The sequence below is a fragment of the Odocoileus virginianus genome, chromosome 5 (assembly GCF_023699985.2).
Source record: "Odocoileus virginianus isolate 20LAN1187 ecotype Illinois chromosome 5, Ovbor_1.2, whole genome shotgun sequence".
NCBI lineage: Eukaryota > Metazoa > Chordata > Mammalia > Artiodactyla > Cervidae > Odocoileus > Odocoileus virginianus.
Genome location: NC_069678.1, coordinates 41,485,982 through 41,506,779, shown reverse-complemented (window position 1 = coordinate 41,506,779; position 20,798 = coordinate 41,485,982). Strand labels below are relative to the sequence as shown.

General features: G+C 39.7%; 1 protein-coding gene across 2 annotated transcripts in view; it reads right to left on the bottom strand.

Annotated features, from left to right (window-relative positions):
• DDAH1 (dimethylarginine dimethylaminohydrolase 1) overlaps positions 1-20,798 on the bottom strand; it is a 145,219-nt gene that overhangs the window by 18,001 nt on the left and 106,420 nt on the right. For both annotated transcript variants that reach the window (XM_020877224.2, XM_070467815.1), the window contains exons 3-4: positions 15,334-15,407; positions 14,416-14,535 (exon numbers count right to left, since the gene is read on the bottom strand). In XM_020877224.2, coding sequence (XP_020732883.1) covers positions 14,416-14,535; positions 15,334-15,407 — 194 coding nt within the window. The remainder of the gene's footprint in view (positions 1-14,415; positions 14,536-15,333; positions 15,408-20,798) is intronic.

Genomic DNA, 20,798 nt, shown 5'->3' with positions numbered 1-20,798 from the left:
AGGTCCAAACAACTTAATAGTAGAAAGGTGTGTGATGTCTGACAGGTATATCTGTATTCTTTTTAAAAATTTTATGTTTCTGCCATTGTACCCCTGTGAATTTGTCTGTGGTGCTCCATTGTGCCTGGATGCAGTCAGGAAACTGTAGCTCCAGAGAAATTCACCCCCGGTTCTATTAGTGGTTCAGGGATGAACAGATGACCAATTTGAGCCAATAAGAATGGACAAGATCAGAAAGAAACTTCCTTACTTTTCTGAGAGAGCTGATGTTCCTCTCCCTGAATGGGGGTGAGGAGGCAAGTAGCCAGGAGCTACTGGCAACCACTGTGCTCCCCTGAAGAGGAGCTAGCTTTATAGTGAAGCTCATCTGTAGAAGGGAAGACAGAGTCTGGTTCTTTGTCAGCACCACTGAGCAGACCCATCAAATCTACTCTTAAGTCTACATTACTTCAGAACTACAGGGACCACAATTCTCCTTCACGGTTTTAGCCAGTTTGACCTGAGTTTTCTGTTCACGGCTAGTGAAGACAAGCAGCTTTTATCATTGAGAACTAAATTTGGCTATGACAGAAAGTACCTGCCCCCTCTAAACAACTTTTAAAAGTTTCTTTCTCTGTCATGTGAAAGGAGTTTTGAGGTTGTAGTGCAGTGTATGGACTTGACAGTCATCACAGGCTGAGGTTCTTCTAGCTTTTTGCTCTGTTATGTAGCCCTTGTCCTTATGGTATGAAGTAGATGTTTGTGCTCCAGCCATCACATCTTTTTTCAAGGTTCAGGGTAGGGAGAAGGCACAACTCCTCTCTTTCAAATCCAGGTTTCCTGGATCTCATACCCAGCACCACTAATCTCATATCATTGGACAATACTTAGTCTCATTGTTATACCTAGGACAAAGAAAGCCGAGAGCTGTGAACTTTGTTCCAGGTGGCAATATGTTCATTTAAAACTCAAGGTTCAATTAATAAGAAGGAAGAGTGGCATAGAAGTTGGAGAAGGCAACTAGCTGACTATCATCAATTGGTTCAGAGGGCAATACATTTTTGCATCTCTACTGTATGTATTTTGACCTCTGCCCCTTTAGGCAATCGACATACTGCTTGGATTGAATTGAGTTAAGGCAACCAAATCATCATAGGAGAGTGGATGAAGCTTCCAGAGAGGCACAGACACATCACTGGCTCTCTGTGCAGGGCCTGGCATGGGGTAGGCGCTCAACACATTTGTTAAATGTTGAACAAATGGATGAATAATCTTTCAGCATTTCAGAAACTCTTAAAATCTTCCTAAAATCTCCTGATGCAATTTCCTGTAAGACACACTCACTCAGAGCTCAACCTTCTGGAAGCAAAGAAGAGCTTCCAAAAGTCAGTGCTTGTGCTGCATCCTTCTGTGCAATTGATACTTGTCACTGGAACTCTGGCTTTAATCAGTGTGGGTGCTGTCTCCAGGGGCACCTTTTCAAATTCTTCCTAACAAGCTCAGGGATGGGAGCACACAATACTTCTCACCCAAGTTTCCTTCCTCTTTCCACTATTCTTACTTGAAGAATTTAGTATCCTGTTTCTCAAGCCACAGGACTTCAGACCTTCAGACTTTTATGTTCAAGTCTAAGAGCCTTATGTGGCCAAAGAGAATTAGAGTAATAAGCACTTATTGCAGATATGTTGTATTTTAATATGCAAACATTATTGACAGAGAGAAAGGAACTAGATGGAACACATGATATTGTTTATTCTGTAAGCATTTCCCCTACAAAGCCACAGTATTTTAAAGAAATTAGTTTTTCATACGTATTTGTACTTCAATAATCGAGTGAAGCTCTGCATGTTTTTTTTTTTTGGTTCTTAAAATGGAAACATAAACTTTATGTTTTGAAATTTGCTACCACGATTTTTAAAAACTTTTTAAAAATCTACTTTATTTATTTCAATTGGAAGCTAATTACAATATTGTGGTGGTTTTTGCCATACATTGACATGAGTCAGTCATGGGTGCACGTGTTCCCCCATCCTGAACCCCTTCCCACTTCTCTCCCCACTCCATCCCTCTGAGTTGTCATGGAGGACTAGCTTTGAGTGCCCTGCTTCATGCATTGAACTTGCACTGGTCATCTATTTTACATATGGTAATACGTGTTTCAATGCTGTTCTCTCAAATCACTCCACCTTTGCCTTCACATAGTCCAAAAGTCTGTTCTTTACATCTGTGTCTTTTTTAATGTCTTGCAAATAGGGTCATCAGTACCATTTCTAAGTTCCATATATATGTGTTAACATTAGGTATTGGTGTTTCTCTTTCTGACTTACTTCACTCTATATAATAGGCTCCAGTTTCATCCGCCTCATTAGAACTGATTCAAATGCACTCATTTTTATAGCTGAGTAATATTCCACTGTGTGTATGTACCATAACTTCCTTATCCATTCGTCTGCTATTGGATATCTAGGTTGCTTTCATGTCCTAGCTACTGTAAACAGTGCTGCAATGAACATTGGGGTACATGTGTCTTTTTCAATTCTGGTTTCCTCAGTGTGTATGCCCAGCAGTGGGATTGCTGGGTCATATAGTAATTCTATTTCCAGTTTTAAAGGAATCTCCACACTGTTCTCGATAGTGGCTGTACTAGTTTCTGCATAGTTTTTTTTTTTTTTTATCACATGAGTGTTACTTCTCTGAAGTGCTATGTGAGTTGTTTTATTTTATAAGATACTATTCTGAATGATATTTAGGGGGCATTTTCTGTCCAACAACACAGTGATTTACTTTTGGCGTGAATCGTCTCCCCCTGCCCTCAATTGCTGATATAGGATGTCTGGTGAACTCCAGACAGAGGATTGCTTCTCACAGTGCGGTCTACAGATTACCTGCATCCAAGTCATGCAGGGGTTCCTAGGCTCCAGGCCAGCGTTGCTGCTGAATTTCTTGTGGTCAACCCCAGAAATGTGATGTGCATGTCATTATTTTAACTGGAGGATAATTGCTTTACAATTTGTGTTGGTTTCTGCTGTACATCAGTGTGAATCAGCTGTAAGTAAATATAGATTCCCTCCCTCTTGAACCCCCCCAACCCTACCCGTCTAGGTTGTCACAGAGCCCCCAGCTGAGACCCCTGTGTTATACTGAAGTTTCCCACCAGCTATCTATTGAACACACGCTAGTGTGGATATGTCCATGCTACTCTCGCAGTTCGTCCCACCCTCTCCTTCCTCCGCTGAGTCTACAAGTCTCTTCTCTATGTCTGTGTCTCTATTTCTGCCCTGCAAATAGGTTCAACAGAACCATTTATCTGGATTCTATATATATGTGTTAGCTTTTTCTATTGGCCACACCATGCAGGATCTTAGTTCCCCAACCAGGGATCAAACTCAGGCCCACAGCAATGAAGGCCCAAGTGATAATACTAGACTGCCAGGGAGTTCCTGTGATACACATTTCAAATGTGCATTCTGTGTGATTCTTGGGTATGTTAACGTGGAAAGGTCATTAACTTAGGCTTTTCAAATTAAATTAAAGTGAACATCACACTTAAATGTATTATTACCACTATTGATATTACAACTACTGGTAGCTAATCTATATTAAACTCTTATCACTTTCCAGGGTGTAGATTTTTTGTTTTTGAAACTCTGTATCCAGAATCACCTCTGGATATGTGGTTACACCTTTGAATTTGGTCCCCTTCCAGAAAAAGATAAAAGGGAATGGCTTTGTTGTAAGCTACCTCCAAAGTTTTTACATCTGAAGGCAGATAGTATTTGAGAAATACTGGGTCTCCCAGTGACCATAAATGAAAAACAAATTAAAATAGGAGAAATAGTACACGATTATTAAGGATAGAGTACTACTGGAGTGGTTTCATTATTCAGTAGGTCCTTGTTGGTTATCTGTTTTACATATAGTAGTGTGCATATTTTAATCCCAAACTCCTAATTTATCCCTCTCCCCCAGAATATTTACTTTTAATTTGCTTCTCTTGCATGTCACTGTTTCTAAGGATGGGCTAAATCCCAGTATTGAATCCATCTGTGTGCATGTTTTCTCTAGAAGTTGGAGAATGATTTAGGGTTAAAATGTCATTTCTAATTTAGTGCCTAGGTTTAACCATATGCTTTATTAACCTTCAGCCAAGCAATAGGACACTCATCAACACCTTAAGGCATTTAATACACGTGATGTTCATGGAGGAACAGTAACCCAAAACTCAACCATCCTCCCTCCAGCTCAACTGACACATTTCCTAATCTGTTCCACATCAAGGGTACTGGTGTTGGCTTGGTGAGAGTGTCACATAGGCCATTCTGCGATGTACAATTTCAGCCCATGAGGCACAAATTGTTCTGGGTAATTTGTGTGTGTGTGTGTGTGTGTGGTCTTTTGCCAACTCAATTCAGCCAAGAAACAAGGAGACCCTGCTGGGGTCTCATTGTGAGACAGAGGGCACACAAATGTTAAAGTGGTTTTTTTCCACGAGCTTTGAGAGTGAGTAGATAAAGATAATAAAAAATAAATGGAAAAGGGTAAAGGACAGAGACTCTAAATTCAGATGAGCCACTGACTGCTGCCAATGGAAACTGAAATGGGAGCCAGCCCCGTTAGTGTCTTACGAGCTTAGACGTCGGCCATCTACCAGAGCTGCCGTCAGCTGGATGTGTCTGAGTACAGCTCAGCTCTCAAAATGTGAATCGAGGTCAGAGGAATCCAGCAACACGTTCTGTCCACCAATTTTCTATGATTTGTTCCTGTGTTGATGGAGAGAACTGAATTCATCATGCCAGGGAGAATTTGAACTCTTCTGAAAGTTCCATCAAAGGCATCCCATTTGGTAGTCTTTTCTGATGTGATTTCATTGATCATTGTCCCCTAGGGCCTGGTATAGTGCCTGGTACAGAACAGGAGTTCTATAAGTATCTGTCCAAGTGCTGACCTGGGCCTTTTTCCTCCCCTGCCCTTTCAACTCCATCAGTTATGATGTTCTGCTACTTCTGTAAATAGAACTCACCCCCTGCAGGGTCCTCTCTGTGGTCATGGCCGCTTCTCCAGTCCAGACCCTCCTTTCCTTTATTTCTGGACCGTGTGATGCTTCCTAACTAGTTTTATTACTCCTGATCTTCCTGTTAAATCATTCTAGGCATAACATCAGACAGATCTCTCTGAAATACCACCTTTTACACCTTTGCTAAAAAATCGAGTGGCTTCCCACAGCCTGCAGATAAGAAGACTCTAATTCCTTTGCTTCTGGACTAGCCCCAACTTATTTCTTAGACCTCAATTCTCTTCCTATCCCTGCACATCATCTGTTGATTATAAAATAGACACTCCCCCGTTGTCCGTCTATAGCAAACACTCATCCTCTGCCTGTCCGTCTCTGTCTTGCTGTTTGCTCAGGTCTACTCAGACTTTGGCTCCCTCCTCCTGTGACCACTCTATATCCTTGGAACTCCCACTACCTCTACTAGGACCCTGCACCGTTTAGGAGGCATTTGCCTCATCTTACACGGACACTGTCCTGTTTCTCCAGTCCAGCTGGAGAGGCCTTGAGGGCATCCTCCTCCACGTTCCCTGTGTGTGAGACTATCTTTCATACAGTTGCTGCTCAATAAATTGCTGTCTGATGCTCAAGAACCCCTAACTTCAAACTCAACTGTAATCTCTTTTTAGAGGCTTCCCAGGGGACTGAAGCGACGCAGCAGCAGCAGCAGCAGGGGGCACTAGTGGCAAAGAACCCGCCTACCAATGCAGGAGACAAGAGACATGGGTGTGATCCCTGGGCTGAAAGATACCCTGGAGGAGGGCTTGGCAACCCCCTGCAGTATTCTTACCTCCAGAATCCCATGGACAGAGGAGCCTGGCAGGCTATAGCCCATAGGGTTGCACAGAGTTGGACATGACTGAAGCGACTTAGCACACATGCAAGCTTTTTTCAATTGCCTTTTCTTCCATCTGCCTTTTGAAAAGTCTTTTTGCAGAAGAGACAACAATAAAGGCTTTGGAAACCTTACCTTTTTTTTTTTTCTATCATATCTTTATGTATGAATTACGAAATGATGATGTTTGTTAGATATCCAGTTTAATAGCTACATAGTCAGTTGACGCCTCCTCAAAGAGAGATGGAACTAGGATGGAGTCTTCTGCAGTTTTCTATCCTCAAGCCGGCATCAACACGTTCAGCTAAGCATAAGTCTTCTATCACTTACAGCCACTGAAAGGACGATGTCACAATGGTCAAGAGTCTATAGTGAACGCACTTGGGAACTATCTATATCACTGAGTGCTTTCTAATGAAATGCTTGTTACTTTTTGCCAAGCTTGAGACATAGTCCTTCATCTTGACTGCCTGTCATGAAATTTCCAGCGTGGAGGAATGAAGCTCTCATTCCTTGGAGAGGCTGGTTGAACTTTGTTTTTTCAGGATGAGATTGCCTACTGGAGACGGGGTCACACGGGGAGAGCTAGAAGCAGAGCCAGAAGGACAACCTGTGAATGTGGCCTCTAAGTTCTCTGCTTTGCCCTCAAATCCACTGTGGCCCTTTAGACAACTGTGCTTCTTCAGTGGAATCAACATATGATTTTGTTTGTAAAGTAAGTTTTTTTCTCTAATATCAGTAATAATATGAAGTTTAGCCTTTTTTTCTCTTTGGCATAAATCTCTGTACATAAAGATAAGGTACTATTGTTAGATTTTTCTTTGTGTGTGTGTGTGTGTGTATGTGTGTGTTGGGGAGGGGTTTGGGAATCATGAGTCAAATGCAAATTTTCTATTCTCAGAAAATGATAACATTTGTGATTTTTGATAACTCAGAATATTTTAATAAAGAAGTTTAACATGTCAAATAGATTGAATGATGGCATTCAAGTTATTACCTAATTAGGTATTATATTAATATTTTAAGTTGTACAATGTTGAACTCTTGGCATGGAAAGAGTAAGGAGTTTCTGACTTTTAATGGTTTTTGATTTGGATACTTTCTCTAACTTTTAACGCTACATGGAGGATGTTCTTTTGTACCTCTATCATAAAGATAGTGATTGGCTTCTTCAGGTGCATATTATTCAGGATCGTTAAGTTAGGTGCTTTTGTAAGTTGTAGAAATTCTTGAAGGCAGTGGCTTTCAACTTAGTCTGTGTACCAGAATCACCTGTGGAACTTTTGAAAATACAGATGCCTGGTAGAGGACAGACTTGTGGTTGCCAAGAGGGAGGGGGGCTGCGTGGGGAAGTTTGAGAGTTGGGGATTAGCAGATGCAAACTATTACATAGTGAATGGATGAACAGTAAGGTACTACTGTATGGCATAGGGAACTATGTTCAATATCCTGTGATAAACCATAATGGAAGAGAATACGAAAAGAAATGTATTTATACATACATACATATATATATATATATATAACTGGATCATTTTGCCGTATAGCACCAACTAGCACAACACTGTAAATCAACTATACCTCAATAATAAATTTTAAAAAAATGCAGAGGGCCAGACTGAATCCCAGACCTAGAACGTCAGAATTTTCTGAGATAGGGCTAGGACAGTGTGTTTTCAGAAAGTTTTAAACCACACTTTTTATCAGGAACCACTAATTCAAGGTCACTCAGAGGCTTTTTCTTTCATGAGCAGGGGTCTTGGATTGAAAGAACTCTTAAAAGGCCATTTGCTCAACCTCCAAACAAGATGCTTGAGTTCCCCCAACGACATCCCATAGAGTTTCAGTACTTTTTGATGTCCATTATATAATGGATAGAATGAACAGCCTTTTAAATATTATTTCTTCCTTTTTTTCCTCTTTGACATTTTCTTGAAAGCTCAAGAGAAAAAAACACATCATTGTTCCCTTTCTCCTACTTGGCCAATTTTGCTTTCTTCCTGCCTCGCTTGGGACTAGTGCTGATATACAGCAAGGTTGTTTGGTCTCCGAGCTTCAGATTATTTATTGCCCTCTCATGCCAAAGCATTTTATTTGGCCACCCCAGCCTTGTTGGCACACAGCTCTGGGAATACTGTCAGATAAGCCAACTGCTGCCAGGAAAAGCAGCATAAACAGTTGTTACAAACTCAGAGTCTATTTGGTTTTGTGTTTTAATTTCTTAATTCAGGCACGGTTGATTATTTTTTAAAAGACCATTTTCTTGTGAATCTGGTGAATACAATTGGAACAGAAAACCTGACAATGAGACTAAATTAAACCTAAGAGGGATGGTCAATTTGTCCTTCACAGTAGAGATACAAAGTGGGAAATCTTGTAGCTATAGACTTTAATTCCCTGTAACAGCAACTGAAAATGCAAAGTCTTTATTTTTCCATTTCAATCATGCTGTTGATACTGGTTAGCTCTCCTTCTGTCTTTTGGTTTTTGCTATTGCTGTTCCAGTTGTCATTAAAGGAAATTCCAGGCGATTAAAAAAACATACAAAATCCAAAAACATTAAGGACTTTTTCCATTTTCATTTTTTAAATGACCACCTATAAAATAACATGGACATTTTTGGACATAAAATCAATGCTGAAGCTGAGTCAAACGAGAGGAAATACTGAGTGACCTCTATTATATAGTTAGTCATGCAAAAGAAAAACACAATGTATCCTATGCAATTTAAATTAGCTCAGAGCAGGCAGCCCCTGTCCTCATTCAAGGAATCTTACAAATGCAATTTGTTATTTCAGGAAACATAAAAAACTTAAAGACATTTCCGTCCCGATGCATTATGATCTTTTTAATTTAAAATTACAAGTCTACTGGAATTCCATGTACTATATTTCAGCTCCATTTATATGACAAAGGCACAAAAAATGGAGTGGTGATCTCATAATTCTTTTCTTACCACATCCTTTTAGTATTTCTATTAAAAATCTTAAACAGTAATTCATTGTGATACAAAAGAATAAAATTAGTAATGAAAGAAAGGTCACTAAACAAAACTGCAGATGCCTAAAGGAGAAAAAATACCTGGTCTCCTGTGCGGGGTTAAGTTAGGAAGATGCCTCTTGCCTCCTGGCCAGCTTATGGCACACCCCTCAACATGTCAGTACCACAAGTCCCTGGAGCTCTGCCTTTGGGGAGGGCAGAAGCTTCCTCATCCGATTGTTTTGGCTAAGTGTCACTCTTTCCCACCTCCTTTCCCTCTCTTCTTCACTCCCTCTTTGTCTTTCCTTCCTTCCTGTCTCTTTGTCTTTCCTTCCTTCCTGTCTCTTACTCCCAGTTGGCTGGAAGACTAAATGCTACCAAGAAGATTGGGTTAAAAATTATTACTGAGAGCCCCTCCTGATGGTGAGAATTACAATCTGTCCTCCTGTGACAGAGAGCATGTAATTAATCCAGGTTCCTGGAAAGCAAGTCGATTTTGGCATGGATATAGAAAAAGAACGGGTGAGATGTAGTGCAATCTACTCTTTATTATGTTTTTCTTCCTTCCCAGCTTTACTGACATATAAAGGACTATATATATATATATATATATATATATTAAGGTTTACAGAGACTGGCAGGCGAGGGGAAATGGCAAGATATTAGTCAAGGGGTATATAAAGTTTGCCTTTTTTTTCCTTATTAAAAGATATCACATGGAAGGTAAAGCAAGGATTTGAGACTTAGACTCAGCTACTGAAGAATTATTTCTGTAAGTTAGTCACAGCCCACTTCCAACAATATATGCATTTTTACTAATCTTTAAAAATTAAAGTATAACGTACAAGACGGCCCTGCACACCATGACTCCCTCCCTCCTGAATTAACTACTATCCTGACTGCTAATAGCATAGAGTGGTTTGATCTCTGGGCTTCCCTGGTGGCTCAGAAGGTAAAGAATCTGCCTGTAATGTTGGAGATTTGATTCCCTGGGTTGGAAAGATCCCCTGGAGAAGGGAATGGCTACCCACTCCAGTCTTATCTCTTGTTTAACTTTAAATGAATGAGATAAGAGAATATGTGTTATCTGGAGGTTGGCTTCTGTTGCTCAAATTACGTTTGTGACTCGAAGCTCCAGCTGTGTAGCAACTGGAGCTCTCATCATCTTTGAGAAGACAAACATTCCTCCTGGAAGAGTACTAGTGGATCTACTTCCTGAACATAAATTAATTACTCTTATATTATTTTCTTTTATAGCTGGAGGAGCAGGATGAAGGTAGTGATTGCCCAGGGGCACGAAGGGAATGATGAAAAGTGTAGGAGAAAAAGTGTAGCAAGGGCAGATTGCGCTAAAGGCTAATTTTGCTTAGATAATAGTGTTTCTAGGGTAAGACCTGGTATCTAATATCTTTAGTAATGTCAAATCAACCTAATTGCCAGTACTTTGGCCACATGAATGGTAAAATATGGTAATGATAGGTCCTCCTTTCTTTCTTTCCTATATTAGATAAACTATATTAAAAGTGTTTTAAATATACCCTGCATTAAATACATTCTGAGCTTTTTAGCAGAGAGTTGCTAAAGTCATCTCAGATGGATTATTTCATTTAAATAGACAATGCATACACTATTAAATCTCCTACAGCCTAGACAGGTATGATGACTATCTCCATAAGAACCCACTTCATTAACCAAGAAGGGACTGCAACCCATTACAAAGTGTTTCAAATTCAGTAAGACTACCCGGAAGCCCTTGGGCTCTCAGCTCTGCATGAATATGCAAGAAGTAGTTTTAAAGACTCTGAAGGAAGCAAGTACTCAGAGAGCAGTGACAGATGTGGGAAGCAATCAGGTTTTGAGTGTGTAGCACAGAAAGGCACAATTCACTCCTGTTTAAATGCTACGCCCTTCAAAGTGATGCCCGAGTGGCCAGGGGCTTCTCTATGGAGACAAGACTGAGACATCAAGATTTACACAGGAAAAACAGACATCTGGGACCAAACTCACATCTCCCCTGATACAGATCAGATACTGATAACCAGCAATAAATGGAAGAGGGGAATAGTTGGAGAGAGAGGAGAAAGAGGGAGCTTAGCTAGAACCAAGCCATGGCAAAATAATTAGAAAAGGCTTTCCAATAAAAAGAATGGTTCTGGAGAGGGCTGGGCAAGTGGGGCCAGCAGAAGTTGGGTCCAGGAAATCTGATTCTGAAACCATGAGATCCTATTCAAAATGCCTTATTTCATCTGTTCTCAGTATTTTCACTTGTGAAGTGGAAAAAAAAACACAACTTCATTGCTTGTAAATGACGTATTTGTCTCTGTCCATTTGTCTTCCTGCCTGTCTATATCAGGATTTATATGTTCAAATCAGCAGTAGGACTTACCCACTATCAATTTTATTCATTGATTTAATACAGGTGCCCAAACTGTTCTCAAATAACCAGTTCAGTTCACTAAATCTGAATTTCACCAGCCCACTTATTTCTGACCCTCATGGAGATCTCATTAATTTTCAGTTTACTTTGCACTCCTACTTTGGCTACCAGGGAAGAGGACTTTTTGATGCTAGGAACATGGCAGGTGGGCATTGGCCAACTCCACAGGCCCATGGTTTATGAAGCACATTTTCTGATGGAAAATTCAGTCTCCAAAGAATGTCTTTCTAGTCAGAATTATTTATAGTTTCTGACATAGAAGTCAAGTATAGAGTGAACATCATTATTAACACTGACTCAAATGAACTCTAAAGGAAGGAGGACTAAAAAACCCTCACGGGATGCTCTTAAAAGGTGGTCTTAGAGGACTTGACAATGGAAAAGAAATGATTTTAATGGGGAAATGTGAGTCAGTGGCCAAAGCATAGAATGGAACTTGAGGCTTGGCTTTCTTTATCCAGGTCATCAGTTGCCATTTTTTGACCACAGGGCCTTCCCCCTCCATTTAATTTTTTGTAAAAGGAGGGATGATCCAACAGCTTTGCAGCAATACAGCCTCTTCTTCATGGAGATAAACTCATTCTTTTGCTCACTTTTATGTCTCTACCTCTATAGACATCATCTGCCCCATCCAGCTGTGTCCCCTGGAACCCACAAGAAAACTATTAGTTGGGCTAGTTTGGTTATATCTCATGAATATATTGTGCTTAGTCTTTGCTTATTTCCTGTCCCCACCTGGAACTCTCTCTCACTGAATCCCACTCTGACAAACCTTTCAAGACCCACATCAAGCCACATTTTCTTCATAAAGTTTTCTCTGAATATCTAGACCTCAAGGAGTTTCTTCCTCTCTTCTGAATAACAATTAAGGCTATTTCATATAACTGAGTGCTAGTTAACAATATTGTGTTATCTCTTAGTTTATTACATGTTAGTTTCTCCAAACTAAGTTAGGGACCAATTTGCATTATAGACCTACTGAGTTAGATACCAATTTATTTGAGTTACGGACCTAGTTTACCCAGAATGGGAGATGAGACTACTTTTTCTTGTTTCTCTACTCAGAGGAGGTTCTTTCTGCTAGTTTACACAAAGGCACAGCATGGACAACTTCAGCCTTCTCCTTCCCTTGTAATCAATTTCAGACACGTGTAGGCCAACCCAGCTGCCGTGGGAAGACATCATAGTTAGTCCCTGAGGAGAGAAATAATCTTCCTAGATCTTCTGAATGACATCATTATCAAATATTTTCTTTCAAGGCATCATTTCTTTTTTTATATGCAGAAAGTTGACACAGGCCTCCAGATGAAACAGAACAAAAGACATTCTCTAAAGGAAACATAGAACAAGCCACTAAATTCACAATCCGAAGTAGATTATTCAACAACAATTGTTAAAGGTCCTAGAAATATAATCAGAGACACAGTCTGGGAAAGGGAAGAAAGAAAGGCCAAGTGAGCTGACTGAAAGAAGTTGCAGGTAATACAAAGCAGAAAGTCAGCAATTGGGAGGCAGAGGTTGCTTCCCATACAAACCATACCAAGCCCAGCCCTGAAGTAGAAGAGTCAAGACCAGATAGGGCAAACAAATAAACTGTGTACCTTGGAGCACACAGATTTCCTCTCTTTGCCTAAGAGAAATTTCTGTCTTGGTCCTTTACTTTCATTTTTTTGCCGATCTGTGCTGCATGAAGTATCTTAGTTTTCTGCATGTGTGAGTGCTAAATTTCTTCAACCATGTTCTTCGCAACCCCATGGAATGTAGTCTGCCAGGCTCCTCAGTCCATGGGATTATCCCAGCAAGAATACTGGAATGGGTTGCCATTTCCATCTAAAGTGGATCTTCCTTGACCCAGGGGTTGAATCCTCATCTCCCGTGGCTCCTGCATTGGGAGGCAGATTCTTTTACCACTGAGTCACCTGGGAAGCCCATCTTAGTTTCCTGAACAGGAATCAAACTTGTGCCCTCTGCACTGGGAACACAGAGTCTTAACCACTAGACAGTCAGGGAAATCCCTGTTTTGGTCCTTTAATAAGTCACATATCATGCAGGACCACTTGAGAGGAAGGGGCAAAAAGTAGTCCCAGCCCACCTTTTAGTATTAGCTTTGCGATCTGGGATGAGCCACTTAATCTAGTTCTTAACTGCAAAATGGAGATAAAGTCACTTCCCTCATTCATTTATTCATTGTGCGCCAGATACTTATTTAGGGACCACCTTGGGCCAAGCATAAAGGGGCACATGGTGACCAAAACGGACAAGGTCTTTGCCCTTATGAAGTGTCCAGATCATCTCCCAGGGTTATTAGCTACAGAGAAGGAAGGTGCCTTTGAACTGTAAAGCACTGTAACGATAGAAAGTCTTTACTATCAATGACGTCTACTCTCCATCTAGCTGTGTGACCCAGAGCAAGTGGTAATTTTTCTGGACTTTCCGATTCCTATCTGTGAAATGAGAAAAATGACTTTCCTAAAATGTAAGTACTCCACTGCAAATGCAGAAGTTAAAATTTTTAGGTACTTCTGAATCATGGGGTTATAAAAGATTATTATGAAATAGTTCAGAAGAACAAAAGGATAAGAATAATGTAACGACTCTGTGTATACCAATTACCTGAGTTAAGAGATAAAACATTATAAAGAGCTCTGCTGGTGGAATGCCCTCCTTTTCCTCAGAAGAAATAACTGTGATGAGTTATTTCTTTCCAGGAAACCTGGTGTGTGAGGAAGAAGGTTTCATTAGTAAAGAATTCTTCTGATAGGTGTATTTTCCAGGAAAAGTACTTACTAAGTACTTGCTTGGAGAAGGACATGGCAATCCACTCTAGTATTCTTGCCCGGAAATTCCCATGGACAGAGGTGCCTGGTGGGCTACAGCTTAGAGTCAGACAGCAAAGAGTCAGACATGACTTAGCAACTAAACAAGTACTTACTTACTCAGAGTAACAGTATGTACTAAGTGCTCCTTGTTCCTAATAAATGTGAGGTCAGGACAGTGTAAATCAGAGAAAGCTCAAGCACCAGCCTGTTCTCGCCCTGCTACCCTTGGTTGCTGTCTGTCCAGTAGACAGTATTAGAAGAACCATGTGGAAGGCAGTGCCTATTGCATTTCAAAAGAGCAAAGTTTTACATTTACCTTGAGGGCCTTCTGTGCAGATTCACTGGATCCAATAGCGATTAGGTTTGGCCCAGCCATGCTGCAGAAACTCTTCAAGTGCAAAGCATCCACCACGGGGACCGTGGAGACTGCATAGTCCTATGCATATGAGAGAAAGTAGTTTGTCACAGCAGAATAACTCTAAAACCCGTTCAAACCTGCTCAAAACATTCTAGCTCCCCAGGAGGCTGCTGGGGTCCCTGAACATCTGGAAGGAAAACTGGGGCCCATAGGTTTGGGTATTGCCAGTTAAATGAAGACTGCTTCTAAGAAGGAAGTGCAGAGCCTCCTACCTGACCTGTGACTGCCTTAACAGCTTCGCTGGCTGACCTGCAGAGGGGCTACTCTAGAGGGATGTGTCTGAATATCCTGTGCAAACGAGAGCCTCACATCGTCCTGGGGAACAGCTTCTTGGGGATTACATCTCTTCCTTAGCAGTCTGGTGAGCCAATCTGCTCAAAATCAATAGAGTAAATGGAACTTAGGAGGATGTATGTGCAAGGCCCAGCACACAGTAGGTGGCCAAGTGTGGGTGATCTTTAATTCTGATCTGAAAAATTCCATATTTCATTTTAGAGACAACTGGGACCCCAGATATATTTTTTTAAGTCATCAATTGCACCAGGAATATCCGCCAAGTGGTTGTATGATTGATCATACCCTGGGAGAAAGCAGAAAGTCCATGATAACTTTATCTGTTGCCACTGTGGGAGACCCATGAAGCCTATTTATTAAGTCCTAGCTTCTAAAACTTCTAGAAAACATAAAAATATTAGGAGCTATTTTGCAAAGCCCATGACACAAAAATATCATTATTCATGACATATTGATTCAATAGGTCTATGACTATTTATTAGGTAGTTACTCTGTACTGGGCATAAATTATCCTTTACCTACCTTAAAAGTATCAGCCAAGATTTCCGCACCTCGTTGATTTGTCCTTTTGGAAAGACCCACAAAAAATTCTCTGCCTATAATAAATGTCATGGAACACAGTGAGTGGGTAGCATCAGTGATGGCATGCTATTTTTCTATCTATAAATAAAGACTTTAAAGCATCACACAGTTCTTTCCTACCGTAGAGATAGCTCCACTTGTACTCTGACTCCTGCTCTCTTTACATAAGTGATTTCAAACTATTGCCATTAGAAATAAACTTTCAAATTGATAGAGGCAGAAAGTATCAATAGAATGGTGGTTGTCATGGGCTGATGTTGGGGAGGGGACTGAGCAGGAGCTAGAGAGTAAGTGTTTAATGGGTATGATGTTTCATTCTGGGAAGGCAAAACAGTGCTGGAGATGAGTGATGGTGATGGTTGCAAAACATGAATGCAGTTAACTGAACTGTACATTTTAAAATAGTTAAACAGCAAATTTTATGCTATGTATATTTTACCACAATAAGATAATATGGTTTTTATTTAGAAAATAACATAATTAAACATATTAATAACCTGTAATCAGAAATTAAGTAATAGCAATAAGTTAGCAGAACTTCCTTTTTTCCCCCCAAAAGAACTATACTATACAGTCTTGATGAGTCAGATACCTTTTTATTTTTTTGTTTTAAAAACATAGTGTTGATGTAAGGGGCTGACGAAACCATCTCAGTAAAATGAGTTTAGTGCTGACTGGTCTTCAGCTCTAAGAGCTGTCTTTAAAGCAACACACCTATTTATTTCAAATTAACCCCCAAATACATCTATCTACAAAGCATTGAAGTTTCAGAGAAAGAAACTTTCTAGTTATTTGGCTTTTCTGAAATTCTACAATTTTTTTCTCAGAAAGCAAAGCATTAAGTAAAAATGCTCTTCTAGTTATAGGCAACGGAGAAGGCAATGGCACCCCAGTCCAGTACTCTTGCCTGGAAAATCCCATGGACAAGGAGCCTGGTGGGCTGCGGTCCACGGGGTCGCTAAGAGTCAGACAGGACTGAAGCGACTTAGCAGCAGCAGCAGCAGTTATAGGCAAAAAACCAACGATAGTAGAAAGAGTTAGGCAATACATAAATGTAGGGGTTCTTATCCTTCCTTAATTCTTTGGAAAGGAATTCTACATGAAATATGGAAAATATCTTCCAAGAGAAATCAGTATATATTTTGCCCGAGAACAAATGTAAACAGTAGTCATGTACACTTGTAGCCATGTAGAAAGAATTGCTTGATAGACTTCACACCTGTTACAACTTTAATATTCATGGTGTCCTTATAACAGGGGTAAAAGGCATAGGTCAAATGATGTTACGATAAATTCCAATGGCTTATGCTGTTGGCAGACACAAGAATCGTTGGTGGCAAACTGACAGTGTTTTGGGTAATGGCCTGATTGTGCTGTCACTTAAGAAAACTCACTACAGACAAATCAAAACTTAAGTAAGGGAAAGGCCCTTTACTTGACAAAAAGTATTAATCTCTTTATTAAAATAGTCAGTTGAAATAAAGAAGACAAATTTCCTTAATTCTCTTATGATAAATGTAGATTTATAAATTAGATTTACACACAATTTAAAAAACAAAACAAAACACTTAGGGACTTTCCTGGCAATTCAGTGGTTAAGACTCCATGCTCCCAATGCAGGGAACATGGGTTTGATCGCTGGTTGGGGAACTAAGATCCTGATGCTGCATGACACAGCCAAAAAACAAACAAACAAACAAAAGTTACTTAAAAGAAGAAGTGAAGCAACTTAAAGTTTTTTAAAAAATTACTTCATTACACCAATTTAAACACACTATATGCAAATATAAACACTTTACACACTTTTTCCATTTAAAAGTACAAAGAAAAGCAAACTGCTTACGTCTTTAAAAAGTAAGCCAGACTTCTGTTTCTAGCAGGATGGCAGGCTACACCCCTTAAATGGCCTTTCTGATAAAAACAACTAAAGTTCTGGAATCAAAATAGTAAAAAGTATTTGGGTGGTTATATGTCTCATGTCATTTTCTTCTATAACCACTCACCCTCTTTTTCTTTTCCTTCCTCACCTTATTCTTTCATAGAAGAAATCAGGTCATTTATCCTACTGACTTTCCTACATTTTGGATTTGGTTGATTGTTTCCTTGTGTGTGTGTGTGTGCATGTGCAAAGTTGCTTCAGCCTTGTCCCTCTCTTTGGACCCCATGGACTATAGCCCACCAGGCTCCTCTGTCTATGGGATTCTCCAGGCAAGAATACTGGAGTGGGTTGCCATGCCCTCCTCCAGGGGATCTTCCCAACCCAGGGATTGAACCAACCTCTTTGCATCTCCTGCATGGCAGGCAGATTCTTTACTGTCTGAACCACCAGGGAAGCCCCTCCTTGCATACTAACATTAAATTGTTCCTTTATCCTTTGTATTGTTGGCAAATTGATAGTCTATGTAGATACTTGATTAGATTCTTGCTCAATTTTTTTTTTTTTTTTTGGATAGAACTACTTCAGTGGTGGGGCTATCTGTTCAGTTGCTCAGCTGTGTCCAACTCTTTGTGAGTCCATGGACTGCAGCACACCAGGCTTCCCTGTCCATCACTAACTCCCAGAGCTTGCTCAAACTCATGTCTATCGAGTCGGTGATGCCATCCAATCATCTCATCCTCTGTCGTCCCCTCCTGCTCCTGCCCTCAATCTTTCCCTGCATCAGGGTCTTTTCCAATGAGACAGTTATTTGCATTAGGTGGCCAAAGTATTGGAGTTTCAGCTTCAGCATCAGTCCCTCCAATGAATATTCAGGACTGATCCCTCGTTGGAAAACTAAGTTCCCACAAGCATCAAGGCAGGGGGAAAAAACAGATGAAGGAAAGAAACAACAATAACAACAGCAACACCTTTACGTGAAAGCTTGATGGGGAGCTTTATGGTGGAGTAATCGGGCTGATACTACATGAACACTTATGACTCTAGTATCACTGAAAATGGGACAGTCAGGATATGATGTGCTTTAGGATTGTGCTAAAGGATGTGCTTTCCTTTAGGATGGACTGGTTTGATCTCCTTGCAGTTCAAGGGGCTCTCAAGAGTCTTCTCCAACACCACAGTTCAAAAGCATCAGAGGTGGGGGTACACATCTATTGTACCACATCCCGAAGCACATCATATCCTGACTGTCTCATTTTCAGTGATACTAGAGTCGTAAGAGTGTTCACGTAGTATCAGCCCGATTCCTCCATCATGAAGCTCCCATCAAGCTGTCACGTAAAGGTGTTGTTGTTGTTGTTTCACTCTTTTATCTGTTTTTTCCCCTGTCTTGACGCTTGTGGGAACTTAGTTTTCTGACCAGGGATCAAATCCATACCCTCTGCATTGGGAGCTTGGAGTCCTAACCACTGGACCACCGGAAAAGTCCCTCATATAAGTTTTACATGCTTTGATGATCACTGCACAGGTCCTTTGTTTTATTAAGGATCTACATTTACTGGGTGGAATTCAAAAAAACTTTTCTCAATCAAGTATTGGTCTATTTGAAGCAGAGTTCACAAAGAAAAGATGGGCTATATGCTTTATATTTGTTAGTTATCACAGTAATGAATTGTTATCCCAGCAACTTATAATAATGATCAATATGTTTTTTTAAAAAAAGTCATTATCCACTAATAAGCCAAAGAATAAATCATAATGGAAATGGGAAAACATTTTGAGTTAATAACACAAATATTCATATCAAAACACAAAGGATTCAGCTAAAGCACTACTTAGAAGGTAGTACCTAAATGCTTACATTAAGAAGAGGAAAGTTTCAAAATAAAGACACAAGATTTCACTTTACAATGAAAGGAAAAAAGAACAATAAAAACAAAGAAATTTGAAAGAAGGAAATAAAAGATAAAAGGAAACATACAAGAGAGGGTTCAAAAAGCCAAAAGTTAGTTCTTCCAAAAGGTTAATGAAATTGACAGATCTCTGGCAAGAAAATGAAGGTCCAAATATGAATGAAAGGAGACATAGCTGTAATTGTTGCAGAACTTAAAACAGATATTAAGAAAATATGAATAACTTTATACCCAACATTTAAAAAACTTAGATGAAATAAATAAAATCTCAGAAAACAGAACTCAGCAAAATTGGCTCAGAAAAAAAATCTCAGTAGTCACATAATTATTACAAAAACAAAATCAGTTGAAAATCTTCCCACAAAGAAATCACAAGGCCCACAGGGCCTGAATAGGTAAATTCTACCAAAGTTCAAGTAATGCACAATTAAAGTTTTACTGATTGTAGAGGATAGAAACACAGGAAAATATTCTCGAATACATTTTATATGAGGTTAACATAATTTCAACCAAAGCCAGACAAGGATAACAAGAAAGAAAAGTAGTAGGCCACAGAAACAAATCTTAAACAATGATCAGGAAACTAAATACAGTGAAGTGAAATGAAAGTTGCTCAGTCATGTGACTCTTTGTGACCCCACGGACTATACAGTCTATGGAATTCTCCAGGCAAGAATACTGGAGTGAGTAGCCTTTCCCTTTTCCAGGGGATCTTCCCGACCCAGGAACTGAACTGGGGTCTCCTGCATTGCAGGTGGATTCTTTGTTAACTGAGCTAATAGAGGAGCCCTAAAAAAGTTAAACACAACACTGTAATAAAAAGAGGATATATCTTGATTAAGTTTGATTTCATCCCAGGGATATAAACTTTGATCATTGATATCAGGAAATCAGTTGATATAATTAACCACATAAATAGATAAAAGAAGAAAATCATATAATCATTGAAGTAGGATGACAGTTTATCACCTGAAATTCTATTTCTAGCTCTTTACTTTAAAGAAATTTATATATGTACTCAGGAGATACAACAAGACTGTACATAGCAGCATTGAGGAGAGTAGAGAAAAACTGAAAAGTACTCAAATATATATCAGCAGTAAAATGAATAAATACACCATGGTGCATTTTTACTATGAAATTCCACGCAGCTGTGAAAATGAACTCCAGCTACATGGATCAAGTTAGATCAAAGGCAGAAAAACCACATAAGAGTTCATATAATATCACCTTAATTATATAAAGTCATAAGGAAAGCAAAACTAAACAATATATAATTTAGGAGTGCACATATTGAGGCAAAATTAAACAAAGACAAGGCAGTGATTAACACAAAATTCAGGACAGGGTACACCTCAAGCTGGCAGGAAAGTTTGGGACTGGGGCTTCTATGGTGCTGGCAATGTCTTGTTTCATAAGCCAGGTGTTAGGTACTCAGGTGTTCACTATATCATTGGTCCTTAAACAGGACATAAACATTTTATAAGTTTTCTTCATATGCCCCATATTTCACAAAAATAATTAAATGAAAGTAGAGGTAAGTTGATGTTGTCTAAGAGAAAAAGGATTGAAACACTTTCTACTGGTAGCTGCTTGCCTGACTGACAGATTTCCCA